This window comes from Macrotis lagotis, chromosome 1 (genome assembly GCF_037893015.1).
Source record: "Macrotis lagotis isolate mMagLag1 chromosome 1, bilby.v1.9.chrom.fasta, whole genome shotgun sequence".
NCBI lineage: Eukaryota > Metazoa > Chordata > Mammalia > Peramelemorphia > Peramelidae > Macrotis > Macrotis lagotis.
Genome location: NC_133658.1, coordinates 679,462,551 through 679,482,441, shown reverse-complemented (window position 1 = coordinate 679,482,441; position 19,891 = coordinate 679,462,551). Strand labels below are relative to the sequence as shown.

General features: G+C 39.6%; 1 protein-coding gene across 2 annotated transcripts in view; it reads left to right on the top strand.

The window, feature by feature from the left end:
- Positions 1 to 10,560: 10,560 nt before the first annotated feature.
- Positions 10,561 to 19,891, top strand: part of UBE2E3 (ubiquitin conjugating enzyme E2 E3) — a 98,271-nt gene continuing 88,940 nt past the window's right edge. The window contains exons 1-3 of one of the 2 annotated variants that reach the window (XM_074215574.1): positions 10,561 to 10,666; positions 12,381 to 12,599; positions 14,488 to 14,538. In XM_074215574.1, the coding sequence (XP_074071675.1) occupies positions 12,406 to 12,599; positions 14,488 to 14,538 (245 nt within the window). In that variant the 5' untranslated portion in view covers positions 10,561 to 10,666; positions 12,381 to 12,405. Of the gene's footprint in view, positions 10,667 to 10,890; positions 11,137 to 12,380; positions 12,600 to 14,487; positions 14,539 to 19,891 lie in introns of those variants that run through there. The other variant, XM_074215573.1, reaches the window with a different exon arrangement.

The window sequence follows — 19,891 nt, the reverse complement described above, 5'->3', positions numbered from 1 at the left end:
AAAAAGATGATACTGGATGATGAAACTACATAGGAAAAATAATCAAAAGTCTTTATGCTCAAGATACTTACATATTACTATGGTATACAAACTGGATTAGAGAAAAGTCAAGAAGCATTTGGTAATGTTTACTATATACTATGTGCTAAGAGCCTGGAAATAAAGATTCAAGAAGAAAGATCATCCGGGTCTTCAAGGAACTTTCATTCTAATAGCAGAAGACAACACAAAAAAAGGAAGTTTAAAATGAAGTAGGGTGAGGGAGAGGGGTGGTTCCTGAGGGAAATTAAAGGATTCTAAGAGACCAAGGTGAGGAGATTGCATTCTCATGCTATTAAGTGCCAAATACCATAAGCAAGAGTCCCTTGGGGCTCATCTCCCCACTTCCTTGGACTGGGGGAAGAGGGAGTAAAAAGAGGAGGAAAAAGGTGAAATGAGCTGGAGAAATAAATGTCAAACCACTCCAGGATCTTTGCCTAGAAAATCCCATTTGGGTCACAAAGAGTTGACTATGTCTGAAAAGAACAACATGTATCTAATTAAGGTTTCATGGTGATAACTAGCATTTATATGATACTTTAAGATTTGTGAAGGGCCTTATATGTGTTATTTTATTTGATTCTTGTAACAACTCTGAGGGGTGGATGCTTATTCCCATTTTAAAAATGAAGAAACTGAGGCTAAAAAGTTAACTCACCTGCCTGAGGTTATACACTTGGCAAATGTCTAAGGCCAAGGATGAGTAGTGGTCCTCTTATTTCACTGATAAAATTTCCCACTGGAATTAGGAAATTAGGAAACTACTTTTATTAATTTGGTTGGGCTTCTTCTCTGCCTAGTACAGAGGCTGTACTAGGTCACATAGCCAGGATATTTCAGAGATGGAACTTGAACTCATGGGGCTGTTCTCTATCCACTACCTTAGGCTCCTCTCTTCTTAGTGATATAGTAATGATGTTAGTATTTTCCCCAAAATTTCTGTACCAGTCATACCAAAGTGTGAACCTGGTCTGATAAACTGATGTAGCCTCTTATATTCTATAATACACACACACCTGAAGTAAAGGACTGATATTACCCCAAAGGGTTTGGAGCAGTTTCATGGTTGGGTTGGCAAGGACAATAAGGCACTGGAACTTAAAGTGATGACATTTGGGAGAAGAATTTTTGGGAAGAAAATCTGTTAGGAAAAGAAAGGGATAGAGAACAAAGAAGTGAAAAGCAAAGATAGTATATAGCCTTGTGCTGGTGTAAACTATGCTGAATGGGCAATGGTATGCTGGAAAAGGTATACCAATTCTCACTCTTTTATTTAATCTGCTTTGTTGACATTTACAACCATTATTTTTTAAGTCTAGACAATCAACAAAACAATAAGTCAAACCCTGATTTGCAGCATTTGCAGATTTCAAAGGTATAAATGCTCACACTAAAAATTTAACCTGTGGTCATTATTAGCTAGTTGCAGAGTACTCTTGATGTCCTCTGTTTCTAGGGCAGACCTCAAGCAGAACTTCCACTGGTTTCAGCTGTCAAATTTACTAATACTAATAAAACTCTGCATCCCTCCAAATTCCTTGCAAGTAATGCAGTACCTGCTAGCCCACTCTGGGCTTTACTGAAAAAAAAAAAGCAAAACAAAAGAAAACACTGTCTTTAACAGATCTTACCTCTTGAGAGCTCTGGCCAGATTTCCTTTGGTAATTGGCAAGGTGTTGTCCCAATGTTTAAAGCTTCCTTATATTGACCTTGGGACTGGGGCTGAGAACAGGATGGACTTAGAACTTTCCATCCTTGGCATGGGAGAAAGAGATAAGGTTGTTAACTTGGGTAAAGAGGAGTGGAGAGTACCAGATGAAGATGTACTTTCTTGGAAACATTCCTTTAATGCTGATAAGCAGGCCAAGTGATTTATTCACAATAGCCGGATCAAAAAAGGATAAGGAGTTGTCCATGAGTGGGAGCAGACAAGAAAGTGAGAATTAGCTAATGCTTAAGGAGGAAAAAGGGAAGGTAGGCCTTTTTTTTCTGAAAGGGACTTTTACACAGTGCTCCTTTCTCCTATCCTTACATTGATAAAATTGAAACCATTATATATATACTGTAGCTGTATAAACTCTCTCTGCTTGGTGTTTTGGGAGTTTCAGTTGATTGAGGTTGGTTAATTTTAAATCAAGTAGCCTCAAAGCATTTGATTTCACTGAAAATAACAATTAGCCACCATTCTACTTAGCCTGTTGATAGAGAGCATTTTATTGATTGTTGTTGTTGAGTCATTTTCAATTGATTCTTTCTGACCATTTGAGCTTAAGTCTGGTCAGGTAGATGGTGCAGTAGATACAAGTGCCAGCTCTAGAGGTAGAGTTCAAATCCAGCCTAAAATACCTAGTAGCTGTATGACCCCTGTCAAGTCACTTAACCCTTTTGGCCTCAGTTTCCTCATCTGTAAAATGAGTTGGAGAAGGAAATGGTAAACCACTTCAGTTTCTTTGCCAAGAAAATCCCAAATGTGGTCACAAAGAATTAGATACAAATGAATAATTGATTTAACAATAACTTCTGACTACAGGCCCAGTGCTCTGTCCACTTTGCCTTCTCACTGCCCAAACTAGTTTCTATTGACTAGAATTTATAACAACATGCTGTTTGTCCTCCACTCTTGAAGAAGACTATAACATCAGGGAGGTGATGCCATGCCAAGCACATGAATTGAAGTGAGGGGGTGCTGTGCTAAGTCACCAGCCTCACTTTCTCCTCTAGAGTTAACAGGGTCCAGTACTCAGATATGGAGCAGGACTACTGGAGATGACCCTGGATGTGAAGCAATCAGGGTTAAATGACTCACCCAAAGTCGAACAGCCAGTAAGTATCAAATGTCCAAGCCTGGATTCCAACTCCCATCCTCCTGACCCACAGTGCCCTAATCCTTGTACCATCTAACTACCCTCTTATAGCAACATAAGCTAATACTCTAGGTCTAAGTCTGTTTGCCCTATTCCTTCCCCTCAAATTAGATCTCTTTTTTTCTGTCAAGAAACAACCTGAGGGTCCATTCCTGGAGGAGTTTGGGTTGACCATTAGGAATTACACCCAGTGGTCTAAAACATAAACTCAAATTGTCCAGGATCTGTCCCAAACTTCACATCCACTCACTCATGAACAGCTCCATTGTCTCATTCTCACTCTCATATTTTCAGTAGTATCTCATACAAAAAAAACAAAAACAAAAATATATTAACACTGACTCTTCATTTTCTGCAAGCTCAAATTCTATTTTACATTTTATCACAGACTACCAGGGTCAAATTTCTTAATACTGATTGCTAGCATCAGGAGACTATCTTGATGCTTTTTTTTTCATAGTAAGGTGGGGAGATAGGGTAATTAATGTTTGAGGACAGCTGTGTGAATTGTGTACAATATATTTTTGACCTAACTAATCTTCCTTCCCCTAGGATTCTCAACCCTAACTTTCTCTTTCATTTGACCTTATCAATTTATAACATGATCATTTTTAATGTACACTTTAAAAAACATATTAAGAGGTGGCTGTTCTCCTGAATCTATTCTTTTAGAATTAAATAAGAAACATTAGTAAGGAAACAAGCAACGTATACTTTATAAATATCACCTCCTATGATCCTCACAACAACACTGGGAGACAGGTGCTGTATTATCCCCATTTTATAGTTGAGGATTCTGAGATAGACAGAGGTGACATACCTACTAAGGTCAAGTCTGAATTTAGACTTTCTGCCCCTTGATCTAGTGTCCTAACCATTATACCATTTAGCTGCCTCTTAGATTGGACTAAAATTGTTTCAGTTGAATATACTTTGACAGCAACTGATTCAAAGATGTGTAACAGCAGATTAGCTATACTCTAAGACTCATTCTTTAGGGCAACCTTTCTGACTTAGGAATAGTCTTAAGATGAGCTTTGACTGAAAAATTAATCACTAATAATAAGTCTCTTTGAACTTAGATTGGTCCTTGGACCACAGATGTAGATTTCATCCCTGGGTTCAACATCCCAAGCTTTTCCAGTTTGGTAAGTACTCCTTTGGCAGAGACTTCAAAGACTCAGGATTACCTTCAGAACACAATAAGGCATTGGAGAAAGTCTTTAGCAATGGATCATTCTTTGACATTAACTCAAAAGGATGAGGAAAGTTAGGATTCCAACCCCATCTATTTCACTTAGATGAACACTTCGGTGTTATAGGTCTATCATCTGGAATTTTACTTATACACTTAATTAATCTATTTTTACTTTCACTATCTTCTAGTATTATACCATTTCTTAGGGCACTTAGATTTGTACACAGTGTCACAAAACTACCTTCTGCAAGCTTGAAGGGGCTAATGCTGGCAGAAATTTCAGGAGGGCTAGGTGAACAAATTATGTTTATTCTTTACCCTGCAGAGTCCTAAATATTTTAGTCTGTATTTTCCCAGAATTCCATCTAGTCCCTTAGACCATTTTGATTGCTCTTAAGTTCATCTTAAGTTGCAGTCACTGAAGTTTGAAGTATCCCAGCTAAGAATGCACTATACTTTCACACAATGAACATTTTTCTTTTTTTCATTTCTCAGAATTTTCTGATAGCATTTTGTTAGTCTGACACTAGCCTAATCTGAAATCTTCATGAAATAGACAGGAGGATTTAGGAGACATGGTAGTAAAACGGAAGAAACAAGGCCCTGGAAATCTGAGTTCTGGATTCTAGCCTTGGATCTTTCTGAGATCAGGTATATGACCTTAGGTGAATCACTTATCTATGGTTTTAGTTTCCTTATCTGCAGCTATGGTGTACTTGTGTATAGGTATTGTTGTCCTAGCTACTCTTGGCTACTTGCTGATATGGTTGATTTTGGCACTGAAGAGGCTTCCTATATAAGGGTAAACATCCCCATTAATGCTGTGGAGGATGATTGATTGAATGAGGGTTAGTCATGCAGCTGAGCCACACCCTTTTACTTGTCCTTTAATAAGACAAGTAAAGAATATTAATAGCTAGCATTCATGGAGTCTTTAAGATTTGCAAAGCTTTGTTTTACATATGTTAACTTAAGAGGAAACCCTGAGAGCAAGATCTATTCTACCTCCTTACTCCACAGGAGATACAGAGTGGTTAAGGGACTTATAGGAGAGAGAGAGAGAGAGAGAGAGAGAGAGAGAGAGAGAGAGAGAGAGAGAGAGAAACAGAGACAGAGACAGAAAAACAGAGACAGAGAGAGACAGAGGCAGAGAGAGAGAGACAAAGAGTCACAGTCATAGAGAGAGAAAGTGTCATAGAGGGAGAAATAGTAAGACACCTAGGTTAGGAAGGGTTTTGAATGTCAGACTGTGGATTTTTTAATTTGATCCTAGAGGTGATAGGGAACCACTGGAGATTATGAAAAAACTTCTGGACAACAGTTTTTATACAAACTGAGGAGTTGTGGATCATGTAGCAGTTGGAACTAAGAACCAAATGGAATAGAGTTGATCAAAATATACATACCCAGACCTTACCCATCACTAGCACTCCTGGGGACTATCTATTGATCTTAAATTCTTTTCACCTTTGAGGTAGGCCCAAACAGGTTAATTCTCCAAATTTGAAGGACTATATATACATATACATACATATATAATATATATTATATTTATTATATATATATATTATATATAATATCCCTAGAAAGGTGTATGTTTTGGTGGGCATAGGGCATACACCATTCTAGGAATACACACACACACACACACACACACACACACCTCTTTCTCATTCTAGGGATACACACACACACACACACACACGCGCGCGCGCGCGTGCGCAAAATTCTTTAAATTTTGAGAATTAATCTGTTTAGTTAATTAAGGGCTCAATGGAAGGAAGGGTAAAATATTCTGTTGGACATTCAAAGAACTTTATAACCTGTTCTCTCCCTACTTTTCTTGGTCTCTGCTTCTCTTTTAGAAGTACTTGGTATATTTTTATATTCCTAGGGAATATAAGAATGATGGGGGCATGAGTCCAAGGTCTTGGGTTCTGGGCCATAAGTTATTGGTCTCATGAAATAAATAGTATAGAGGTCACTTGTGACTTCTAAGAACCCTTTTTCTAGGTCATAAATCTTATATTTATATAATACTATAAAATTAATTTATATCTATATCTATATCTAATAATTTACATTACCTCATGAAATACCACAGATAAGAAAACTTTGGCTCAGATAATTTGAGTTGTCCCAAGTTATATGGCTATAGTTTACTGAGTGAATCAGAAACTCAACTCAGTTCTTCTGAGTTTAAGGCTACATCATGTGGCCCCAAGGTTATCACTTAAATGCAGGTTAGATTTATTTTACTGTATACATTTACTCACAATGAAGCTCATTTGCCATTTTTCCACTGGCTTGCATAGGTCGGTGAACTCTTTATTTTATCCTAGGCCACCTGGGATTTTACTACCTGGAAGGGCTAATATAATTTGTACTTTGAAATTTTACTGCAAATGCCCTCTTCTAGAATACTTATGAAAAGGTTATTCCTATTGGGGATCCCTGAAGGATCCATTTTTTAACACTTTTCTATCCAAGAAAGACTTATTTATTTTTAAACTTTATTTTCCTATCAGCTTCAGCTACAATAACACTCTCTAATCCATCTTGTGTTAACTCGGTTTCTTTCTTTTTCCTAAATGGTTTCAGATCCTCAATCTTTTCCACAAGACTGAATGTCAATCAAATGAATTCAAACTTTAGATGCACACCTATTGTTTCTTATTGGGTACCCTCAATTTAGACAAATGTGTGAAGGAGTACAGAAGAAAAAGTTAATAATGTCCAAAATGTACATGTGCAAAGGTTTTTGATTGGTAAGTCACACTTTTCCTGTGTGTTTGTGAAAAGCTGTAGGTGCTATTCTCTGGAGAATTGGTCCCTTTGTTATCCATTCCTTTCCTAGGCTCAAACAGAGGACTGCCTGGAAGGGCCAGCAACTGAATAAGAATGAAACTAATGCTTTGCCTTTTTGATGTGGAAAATGCAGATCTTTACTACTCAAATAAATGTTATATTTAGGCTACACAAGTGAATATACCAGTGTACTCAAGTTAGTTAGAGGGTGGGAGGTGGGGCTGATAGAGAAAGAGATATAAAACAATGTGACTGTAGCTACACTCTCCATTTTCAAGTGGAAAAAGACAGATATACGTGTGCAAGGGTTGGAATCTTTATCAGGAAACAGTTGGTACTCTCAACTGTTTTAATATTCTTTCTCCCTTCACTGAAAGCCAGTTTACAGAATTACAGTTTCTGAGTTTGAGGAACTCTAATGGCTACCTAATCCAATCTACACCTGAAAAAAAAGATCCTCTCAATAACACACCTGATAATCCAAAGCACCCCATTCTCTTGTGTAGCTCTGATTGATTTCCCCCCACCTTCCATCTAGATTAAATTGACCTCCTTCTAACTTCCATCCATTGTCCTTGATTCTGCATCTTTGGTAGTGCCCTTTCCATGCGACAATTCTTCAAATACTTGAAGCCAACAATCAAGTTTCTTCACCAATCCCACCTCCATTCTGAACATTCTATTTTCTACGCTGAACATCACCTTTCTGATTAATATTAGGAAACATCAAAAATAACAGCATAGATGTTTCCAGGCAATGGTGAATAATCACATTAAATTGGAAGAGAAATATGTGAGGAACTAATGTGAGGCAATCTTGGAGGGAGAGGTTAGAGACAGATTATGGAGGACTTTAAATAGCGAGTATTCAGTTGGCAGTAACAAGATTAAAGTTGTGTATTAGAATGTTTAATCAGGACCTACAATTCCAGCCACTTCAATAACACTGTTTATCAGCATCACTGGTTTAAGACAAAAAAAGAAGAGACTCCATTTTGTGCCAAAATCTTCCAAGACAGAAGGTACCCCAGGACCTGGAAAGAGGAAATCTACTTCATCCACTCTTTTTCAAAACTGTCTGGAAAAAAAAGAAAAGAAATTATTTTTCTATTTCTCTATTTTCACATTTTATTGGTATAAAGCATGGGTATGGGTAAATGGATACCTCTATTACAATATTTTAGAGCTGCAAGGATTTTAGTTAATTAGTCCAATGTTCTTATTCTGCAAATAAGAAAAACCAGGCCCAGAGAAATGAAGTGACTTGCTCAAAGTGACACAGTATTGCTACTTATCAGAATTCAGGTAACCTAATTTCTAGACTAGAACTATTTGGAATGCATCATGATCATTACAAAAACTAAACAGAAAGCAAAGAAAGAAGAAAGGAAGAAGGGAGGGAACAAAAAAGAGGGAGGAGGGAAGAAAAGGGAGAAAGGAAGAAAAGGAGGAAACAAGGGATGGAGATAGGAAGGGAGGAAAGAAGGAAGGGAAAAAAGGATGAAAAAGAAGGAAGCAGAAAAAGGGAAGGGAAGAAGGAAGAAAAAATAAGGGGAAAAGAGAAAAAGGAACAAGGAAGAAGTTGAAGGACAAGTGAGAGAACTTGAGGAACCTGAAAAGAAAGACAGCTCAAATCAACAAAAGAGTTCAATCAACAAACATTTGTTGAGCACTATGGGGAATTCTTCCTGCAGATATCAGTTATAAGGTTCTTGCTCTACAAGAATTGAAAGTCTGACTGAGGATATAAGATACTGATATTTGAAATGGTCAAAAAGAAGGGGGGAAAGTTCCTTAAGAAAAAATAAAAAAAATCATCAAAAGTCCCAACATGAGTAATTTCTGGATGAATAGGATAAGAACTAAGTGCTCTAAGACTTCAGAAGAGAATATTATGAATCCAAGTATTAAAAAAAAAGGGCTTTTGACTAGGTCTTGAAGAATGATTGAAATCTGAAAAAAGGAATTCCATTTCAGGCTAGAAGAATGATAGTAGAAACAAACAAAAAAGTGCCTGGTACATTGGAGGCCCAGGTTAGATTAGGGATAGGGACTAGATATGTGAATTCACTGCTAAAGGGGAATTACAAAGATAGAAACAAAAGTCCTTGCCTTCAAGGAGCTTACATTCTAACTGAAGAGAAAAAAGTTCAAGGCAATCTAATTTGGGTATGCAACCCAGACACAAGGTTTTGATTGAATCATGGATTTAGAGCTAGAAGTGACTTTCTATGCCAGTTAGTGCAAGCCCTTGACTTTACAGACCAAGAAGCTGAGCCTGAAAGGATGATTTACCTTTAGTTAGTGGCAGAGAGAGCAAGGACTAGAATTTGGGTCACTTAAGGGTTTTCACAGTATCAATGGCTAGAACTCTGGGTCCAAATCTGTAAAATGGGGGGTAAAATAATCATGCCATCACTTTACAGTGAATTGTATGTCCCTTCAGACTTTCTAAAGTGTTTTTGTCTTTTCAAATTTGTAAACTAATTGCATTCTGAATAATAGCTCTATTAAACAGAGCATGAATAAGCACATATATTTAAAAGATTTGCAGATAGAGGAGAAAACTCAGGCTCTGAGATGACTTGCCTAAGGTCACCATGCCAGGACAGTAAGTGGGCCTTGAGAGTCCAGATCTCTAATCCTTTCTGCTATAAAATCCCGTCTCTGTTCATTTATCTTTTACCCTTAAACCAAATCCTTTACCTGACCGCCCCATTTCTATCTCGAAAGCACAAAGCCTGAATCCCGTTTCATTCTTTTCTCTTGTCCCCGGTCCCGTCTTCAATTCTTTCTTCCTAACTTTCTGCATCTTCCCATTTCCACAATCACTCAAGTCCAGGGTTTTAATCCGTGCAGTGGGTTATCTCACAGTCGGCCCCCCCCAAAAGTCTGGTCCCCTCGCCGGTGGTCTTTCTCGCTCCAGCTTGCTAAGCAGCCCTGATCACCCAGACCTTCCAGGGCTCCCCACCGCGGACAGAGCCGGGTCCCAACTCTCAGTGAGGGGCCAAGTCTATTCTCCCAGAAACAGCTGTCCCCCTCGACTCGTGTTCTTGAGGAAACACAGGGGCGTTGTTTAGGGATCAGATCGGGCCGGCGCGGCTGTCCCCCCTCCCCAACTTGGGCTCCGCGGGGATGGGACCCCAGGGGCCCCCCTGTCCGCACGGGGGGCGGCGGGGCTGGGCCGTAAACAGGAAGTTTTTGTGTGCCTGGCCGCCGGAGCCCGGCCCGGGGCGCGCTGCGGGGCCCGACGTGAAGGGCCGGGTGGGGGCGGGGAAGGGCGGCCGGGCGGGCCGGGCCGCGAGGTGCCGCGGGCCGGACATTTCAGCGCCTCGCCCCCCCCCCGCCCAAGTTCCGAGGCGTCGGGGCGGGCCCGCGGGGGCGCGCTGGGGGCCCCCCCCGGGGCCGGGGCGGCGCAGGCCGGAAGCCAGGCTGCCGCCCGAGCGGCCCCGCGGGCGCCCCCGCCCTCCCCGGGGCCGGCCGGCCGGGCCGCCGCATTCCTCCGGGCCGGTCCGCCCCTGTCCCCGGCGGGCGGCGCACTCTTTGTCCTTGGTCGGCCCAGGCGGGCGGACGCGTGCGCCCCCCGGGCGAGGGGAAGCGTGGGGTGTGGAGGGGGTGGGGAGAGCGAGCGAGCCAGAGCGAGGGGGAGGAGGGAGAGACGGGCAGAGACAGCGAGAGAGCGAGAGGAGAGAGGAGAGAGCGCGAGAGCGGACGACGGGAGGGAGCCAGCCCGGCCGCCGCGCGCGCCCCACGCCAGGCAAGCGAGCACGCGCGCCGCCTCCCCTCCCCCTCCCTCCCCTCCCAGCCCCGGGGAGCTTGCCGCCTGCACCGATCGCCGGCGAGCGGGGCCGGGGGAGGCCGCGGCGCTCGCGGAGCGCCCCCGTTCCGGCTGGGCTCCCGGGGAGCTCGCGCCCTCGCCGCCCCGCGGCCCCTCCCCCGCCGCCCCCGCCGCCCCCGCCCCACCCCCACCCCGTTTTCTTTCTCTGTGCGCGTCTCCCTCGCAAAGGCGCTGGGCGGCGCCACCCTCCGGCCGGAGCGCCGCACTGCACAGCGCCTCCGACTCTGAATGTTCCACGCTCCCCGGCCGGAGCCTCCGCTGCTTCTTTTTTCCTCCCCCCCCTTCCCCCCTCCCGGCTGCTTCCATTTCCTTAAGGAAGGGTTTTTTTCCTCCCTCCCTCCCTCCCCCACATCGGAGCTGCGTGTGAGCGGGGCAGGACGGCGGTGAAGGTAAAGCTGGAAGGGCTTCTGGGGGGGGCGGCGGGCGGTGGGGGGGGCTGGTCGGCGGCGGCGGCAGGAGCAGCAGCGGCGGCGGCGGCGGCGGCGGCGGCGGCGGCAACAGCAGCCGCCGCCGCCGGGGCGAGCTGGGGTTGGTTGGTGGGGGCAGGGGGGAGGGGGGCAGGGGAGCTTTGTTCTTGTTTTCGGCGCTCGCCCTGTGGGTCTCCGGGAGCCCGAGGAGCCAGGACTGACTTCACGCATCACTTGGTGCACACACCATGCTGATATTGGAGCGCTGCCTCCTACCATAACAAACCCTCTCCCTGTCCCTCCCCACAAAGGGGGCTGCAAAGCTGCATTTCCACCGCCGCCGCCGCCGCCGCCGCCGCTGCAAATTTCCTAGCCATAGCTTTTCTTTTTTTCTTTTTTTGCAAATTCCGTTCGGAGTTCTTGGGGGGGGGGGAGGAGAGGTGGAGGAGGAGGGGGGGGCTTTGTTCCTTTTATTTTTTATTTTTGGCCAAAATGTCGGTCTGTAATAGAAAAAGCGAGCGAGGAACGGTGGCATTGGGAGCTTTGCAGAAGGTGCAGTTTGAATGTTGCTTTTCACTGTGGAGCAGCCCTGTGGTAGCCAAATGAATCCTTGCTGCTGGCCGTGTAAACGAAGGAGGCTGCTTATTAGTCCCCCCCCCCTTTTTTCCTTGGGGAGGAGGGGGGAGGTACAGTGCTTAAAGGCTTAAATGCAAAGAGAAAGGGGTTGTTGCCACGTTTAGGAAGCATATGGGTGATTAACAGGACATGTTTTTCCTTCAGAGAGGGAATTGGGTAGCCCTGACCAATGTAAATGTGTAAATATTTAGACGTTATTAGTGACTTTTTAACATTTTTCAGCGAGGTCTGTTATTTACAGTGTGTCATATGTTATTAATGTTCATCACCCAAGTTCCCTGGCAAATCTGTTTCTTGCCTTCTGAGAAAGTAGACAATTGATAGATTGTCCATAGGACGAAAAAAAAAATTGTGAGTGGGTTTTCCAAGTTGAGCTCTGTAAATCTTTAAATATTGGCATTCTGGTATATACATCACCTCCCTCTGTAACCTTGCAGTAACAATGAGATAAGTGTATAGACACTTTTCAAGGCTGTTCATTTAAAAGACACATTTTAGGACATTTTTTTTTTTTGCAGAAAGGAATGATGTAGAATTTATTCTCCAGGTTTAATCCCTTTTCTCTTTTCTTTTCTTTTTTTTTTAAAAAGTTTTCAGAAAAATAACTTGACCAAGATGTCCAGTGATAGGCAGAGGTCAGATGATGAAAGTCCAAGTACCAGCAGTGGTAGTTCAGATGCAGATCAGAGGGACCCAGCAGCACCAGAACCTGAGGAGCAAGAAGAAAGAAAACCATCTGCCACCCAGCAGAAGAAAAACACCAAACTCTCTAGCAAAACCACTGCTAAGTTATCCACTAGTGCTAAAAGGTAATACCTATGAGAGGTGATTTTTTTTTTAAAGTACAATTTGTAAACTGTATTTTAAGTGAATTAGGACTTAAGCTATCTCTAAATTCAGAAATCAAAATACTAAGTTATAAACTTTTGGGGGAGTTAAATGAAAAATTGTCATCCCCTAAGCTGTATATAAGATAGCTTTAAGAATGACTCCATAAAGCAAACTTCACCATTGTATTGACTTGATTAAAAGTCTTTACGTAGAAATGTAATGTCCCTTATCCCAACCTTTGTTGTTATTTTAGTAAACAGTTCTTGAACAAAAACTACATATTTCCAAATTAGATGTTGCTTTAAGATCACCCCCCTCCCCACTCTGTCTTCCCAACTTGATAGAGACTCAGGTCTGCAGTAGCTTTACTTTTAGGAATCTTTTGGAATTCTGTGTGTGATACTATTGGCATGTAAAAATGTATTCATTTGCTCTTAACTGTAAAGTCTGAGAATATTGGGCATAATTATAACTTAAAAAGTCATCACCTTCAACTTTGGAAAAGAGGGGCCTTTAAAATGAATGCTTTATAATTCTTTTTTGCATTTAAGTAGAATCATCCTACATATTGTTATGCAAGAGCAAATAAAATTGTGGAAAGTAAGAGTTTCCAGTTAAGAAGTCAATGTCTTGTTGCAGAACTTACATTGCCCCCTTTGCCTGATCAGAAGGAGAGTTATGGGTGCACTTGACTGTCCACATTCATGTAGCTCAACAGTAGGGGGAAAAAATCCATATTTTCATATGGTGGAAAGAAGCATTTATTTTCTACTGATTTATGTACTTTGATGGATGTGAGAAACATATCTACCCATGGAAATCCATCAATGTTGATAGTGAAGTTGCAGAAGAGTCATTAATTCATATTATTAGGAGTTGTCTCCAAAGACTTACAGAGTAGTTATCATTAAGCAACATTAAAATATGCAGTACTTTTCAAATCTTTGTAAAAGAATATAGGAAATGGGAAAAAATAATGATTTAACTTGATCAGTTTTGCAGAGCTTCAAGGGATGTTTTCTCTATGGTTTTAAACCTATTTACCTTTTCTCTGTCACCTTCATTTGGAGTTGATTTTAATCTTGAAATAGTTAAATTTGTTGACACAAATGCTTCAAATGTTGTTGCTTGTTGTCAGAGAACTTATTAAACAAGTCTAAAGTCATCAAAGCACCTAAAATTTTTAAAAGACAAAGATGGAAAGCAAAGTCAAGTTTCTAAAGTTGACAGAAACTGCAGCACATGCTTAGTTTGTAATCTGAAAATGCATTTTTCACTTTGAGTACTGTGCTTTTAGGGTGTGGGAAAGAGATTCAGTCCAATGCTAAAAGTAAAAATCCTTCAAAGTGTTCTTGGGATGATGCTGTACATTTCTACCAATTGATTTGTGAACGTTGTAAGTTACAAAGAACAGATAAAATATTGTCAAAACTACTTGTGTGCTCCCTGCTGTAGCTTGTTAATTCTGCCTCAGTAAAACTCGTTTAAAGTCATTGTCAAATATTCTAGTGCATTCCCTCCTCCCTTCTTGTCTCATTTGCATATAAGCTTGAAAAGAGAATCTCTTAACTAAAAAGTGTTCTAAAACGGCTTTTATTCACTTTAGTTAGTGCTAGTGGAGGATTACTACCTAAATCGGCGCCGATGTCTCATTTATTTATAGTAGTAAGTAAGAAAAAAGCTGCAAAGTTTCTGTTATGGGATTTGGGTTATGCCTCTGAGAACAAAGAGGAAGCAGCCATGTTAGCATTACTGAAGGCAAAGCCAGCCTTGCATTTAACTGCATGTTGGTAGAGGGCAGTGTAATTCCTGATTATTCTATAGACTATCTCCAATGCTTTGTGTCTCTTCTCATTTCACTCACAGAATTCAGAAAGAGCTAGCTGAAATCACCCTTGATCCGCCCCCGAACTGCAGGTAGGTAACAGGGATCTTTATGTTTGTTTGTTTTTTAAATTAGGAACAATGTGGAGAAATTAATAAATGTGCCTGCATGCTTGTCGAGCATAACAGGCTAGTCATTTCTTTTTTGGCTTTTGCAGGTGGATTACTATAAAATAAAGATTGTCTAAGGCACATGAAATAACTGGGAGAGAAAAAAAAATGTTGACGGCTTGCAGTTTTGATTTGTGAATTGATTGATTTTTGCGCCTCTTGAGGGAGTTCACTATGAATGGCATTATTTTTATTGTGGTATTTGTGCTGTTGAGAATATCAAATTCAAAAGAATATTGTCAAAACTTCAGAAAAATGTATAAGCTTTAAAGTTTACTACTTTTGTGAAATCTTAACTGACCTAGGAGCAGAAAATATGACTTAAAGTTAGAAAAAGGTAAAGCATAGAGTGTAGCTGTTCCCATTTGATCTATTCAGGGATGTGTGCTTGAAGCACACATTTTATGTGCTAAAATGATGAGTTTAGTTGTTATTAGAATTTGTAGTGTTTGATCTAGGTGATTTATAAATATGTGGATTAAAAATAAATGAGTGTACTGGGAAGAATTACTTTTAGTGCATCCTAAGAAAGCTAGATTAAATTAGCAGAATATGTTTTCAAAAAATAAAATTCGCTGATATTTTCCATTTCACTGGTCTTTCTTTAGATTAGGCTTTTTAGAATATGACTGATTTCCAGCTGATCAAATCTTAAAAGTATATTCAGCTGTAAATATTCAGCAGCTATTATTTCTATTGAAGAAAAAGATGATAGGTTGCTGGGGAGAAATTTTTGTAGTTTTGATATCATGGTGCTTTGGTGGTTTTTAGCTCTGTCTTTGCTGCATCTAAAGACTTATAGTATTAAAGATGAGACTGTTCTTTGAAATCAGTGAATCATATTCTTTAGAGCAATACCATTACTTTTGTGTTTTATGTGTTAACTGGAGATTAAGATCATTGTGATCCAATCAGAGCTTATCTGGTAGTGATTTTGTTTGAATTCCTATTTTCAGCACTTAAGCTTTACATTTCAGGTGAACTGAAAGGAAAAGGCGTTTCTCTCTCTTTTTTTGGTAAAGTGAATACAGAGACTAATTTTGAATTTTTACATCAGAATTCATAACTTTATGGGACAAATTGTAGTCATGGCATTGACTGTGTATGTGAGTTGTTAGAAGAGTTAGAATTTCTAGAATTGGCTTTGTTTTTTTCTTTTTACTAGGAAAAAATATATCTATATCTATAAAATAATCTATTTGTTTCAAGCCATTTAAGGATGTCAAAATGACAGGAAAAATCTCCCCCCCCCCAATAATTCTTACCATCTGCTAATGATATAAACTAATTTGTATGTTTTCTTTGTATAATATAGTAGTGTGACTTAAATGTGTGACTTGCCCTTCAGCAATAGTTAGGTGCTAAAATAGTTAAGAAATATGCAACTTGATAAAACCAGAAATATGTCCAGAAGTCCAATGAGAGTTTTTTAGAGAGAGGGCAGGTGCAGATTTCATTGATCTTTTCTCTCTCTCTCTCTCTCTCTCTCTCTCTCTGCCCCCCTTCTCTCAAGATCAGAGCTTATTCAAGACAATGAAATTACTGCTTCATTTAATTATTAGACTAGCATAATGATGAAGTGAACTAATATTCTTACTTGTGAAAAAGAACAGGTTTCCTAAATTCTGCTTCCACATCACAACTCTAGCATGTATTTAATGCAAACTATGAACTATTTCCTTGGTTTTTCTCCCTTATTACTTTTAATGGATAAATTTCTGAGTGACACAAAAGTAACACACAAATACAAGTATGTATATTACACACTTATGTATTTGGATTTATCCCTTGTTTACTTGTATACATACTCTCCTGAGTTTTTGAAAGTTTTGTCAGCGGAACCTAAACTCTGGTAGTCCTGTCAAGCTGGGTAGGCTTTGATTGTGGGCCAGGCAACTGGTGTATATCTTTTGTCCAGGGGCCAAGTTCAGAGAAGCTCATTACCAGGAAGTTTGTTGCTGGGTGATGACTTTTTTTTGGCCAAGGAAATTTACAATCACTCATCAGATTTGAAGGGATTGCACACTGCTCCCATACATTGTCCATACTGATCAATTGATGACTCTTAGATAACCACATATCTTTCTGGGGAAAATTGAAGAGCGTACTTAAGCCTATGGGATCATCATGTCTAGAATGTGTGACTATTTGGGGAAGAGAACATTATTTTAAGGTTGTGCCTGACATATGAATGTTCAAATATATATATATTAAACTCTTAGGTTCTTCACTTTCAGTGTATAAACTCTTATCATTTGTAGAAGTTCAGTGTAATCAATTCACAAGTTTCAAAAGACTACATTTGGTCCCTGCAGTAGACTTAAATGCTTGATGACTTATAATATTCAGTTTTTAAGAGGAGAGATTTGCAGACCCGAATTTATTCTTGAGTCATCTGACCTTGTTGCATTTCATTGTGGGCAGATAGCTTGGTGCAGTGGAGGGAGGATTGAGTCTTTTGCCATTTACTACCTGTGTGAGAAACTTAATCCGTCTGAATCAGTGTCTTCCTTTATAAAATACAGGATTTCTGTTCAGTGACTTCAAAAGTGCCTTCCTCTATATTGGTAATTCTCTGTGCCACATTTTGTATGTTGAATTGATCCAAAGGTTTGCTGTCAATGTTTTTGTCCAATCTTGTGATTTCATCAATTGGGAAAACTTGGGTATGGAAACTCCAACCAGAATTGTAATTTACAGACTTAGCGAGTTTTCGTATGGTTTTGGAGAAATTAAGACTTGATTCATAGTCTCATACTAATATAGGCCAACCCGATCTTCCTGACTAAGACAAGCCCCTCTATCCATTCTATTATTTGGTTCAGATCTTAATACTTTAACTTAGACCCCCCACCCCACCCCAAGAAATGAACATTTGAATCTATGCACATTCTACACACCCTTTGAGAAGATTCTATAATTTTTTTTTTTAAAACCCAGCTGAACAAAGTGATCTCTCAAAAGGATATTTTCTTACATCTCCAATGATGTTTAACAAAAGTTTCTTACTCTAGTTATGCTACTCTTGTATAATCTCTTCATTAAGGTTCTTCTATAATAAATTTGCTCTTGAATTAAGTGTGTATTTTTAATTATTTCCATATATATTAAAATTATTTTTGTTTTCCTGAGCAATAGGAAGATATGGTAAAGAGGTTCTTTCAGATATTTCTGTGTTTCATAATTACATTATGGAAAAACACAGACCAAAATTGTAATACTTCAGTACATAATATTTTAATGATTCTTGTCAGTGAGACTTTGTCTTTAATTTACATATCACCTTTGAAACGATAGAATAAATATCCTAAAATATCTCTGGGCAGAGTGAGGATTTAAGTGTCTTCCTGAAAGTAATGATTCTATAATTTTTTAGATAAGGTTATATTTTATTGCCCAAGTTTGTGGTAAAATGTTTCCACTCATGACATACATTGATGACTCTTTTAGAGTCTAGTCTGTGAATATCCAATTATGACACTAAATTCTTACACCTGTCATTCTTTGAATATAAGAATAATGGTATTTGTGTTAACCTTGAGCATTTTAGAGTATTTAGATTATTCAATTTTCATAAGAGACATTTCTGGATTCTGGCCAATAACCTTGAATTAGTGTGATATTTGACCTTGATGCCACAGTATCAAAAAGATAAGGGTTCAGATCCTGTCTCTGCTACATACTGGCAGTGTGACCCTGAGTAATTCATTTAACCTCTGAGTGCTCCAGGCCTCTGAGATTCTTAAGTTGCTGAGCAGGGTGCCAGTCTACATTGATTGAAGGAGTTCTTTACCGTTGAAATCACAGGGCCAGTTTGGGGGGACGGGGGAAGGTGGATCAGAGTGTACCCTGGCAGCCTTGTAGCATAGCAGATGTTTGGAATGGTGTTTATAATTTAATCCTAAATTAAACTGGTTTCAAAACATGAAAAAGCAAAGGCATGTACTTTTAAAACTTCTTAATACATGACTAATGGAAGTTTTCACATCATGAAATCTGTACACTCAGATGGTGTTTAAATGAACATGGATATTCAGAAGTAGTCAGTTACTTGACATCAGAATGACATGGCTGATTCACAGCATTCAACTGTAATGTTAAGAGTGGGTATACTTGAAAGATTTGAAAGCAGTTACTGTAATAGATGATTTGCAAAGAAACAATTAAAACTCCAATGGACTTGCCAACCTCTGACTGGCTCCCCTTGCCTATCAGTAAGAGATTGATTTCACTTTGTAATAAGTCCATATGCTACCTAAAAACTGTCTTAACTGTGACACCTTAGTCCCTGACAGCTGTTTCCCAGTGAATCGGGATGAGCCTCTGAAAAGGGGCTTTTATATGGGATCTGAAAAGAAGTATCTTTTTGATGTTTGTGTAGAATTAATTTTCCTTCCTTCTCTCTCCTTCTGCTGCTGGGCTGTACAGTTTAAGTTGAAGAGACTGCTTTATTTTATTCATTTTTTTCTAATTAGTTCTTGTATTTATTGTTAGATGACTTTGTATGGCCTTTTCATTGAACTGTGGAAATCTCAGTTATAGTTCCCCCACATATTGTTGTTGTTCAGTTTCAGTCAAACTCGTACCAGTTCATTTTGGGTATTTTTGGCAAAGATCTGGAGGGGTTTGCCATTTCCTTCTTTAGTTCATTTTACAAAAGAAAAATGGAGGCAAACAAGGTTAAGTCATTTGCCCAGGGTCACACAGCTAGTGTCATTTTAGTGTTTGTTGATTGCTCCATAGAATGGTATCTTTGTGATCGTCTAATGCAATTCCTTATTTTATTCTTGAGAAAATTTAAGACTTTGAAAAGTTAATTCATTTGCTCAAAGTCACTAAGTAATTCTTTTTATTGTTTCAAAATGGGATACAAATTTGGTTGAAGGGAACTTTTTGATGAATTCACCAATATTTTTAAGTATAAACTTCAAAAATTATAATAGTGAGAATTAACTTAATGATTTCATTAGATTTAGAGGTGAAAGAGACCTTCTAGATTGTCTAGTCCAACATTTTTGTAAATGAGGAAACTAAGACCATATAGTAGAATCAAGGCCTTCTAAAATATACCATCTTGCCTCTTTATCTTGAAGATTTTTAATAGTATGTGATTAGTGTGAAATAATTTATTTTTAAACCCAAATTATTGCATTTTTCTGAATGTTCAGTTCATTAGACTCCCAGGGACATGGAAATTACTTGCATAGGAGTGAGACTGTACTTGTTGGATGCTTTTTGAAAGCCCTACATCCTTTATTTTGTGTTTTTTTTCCAT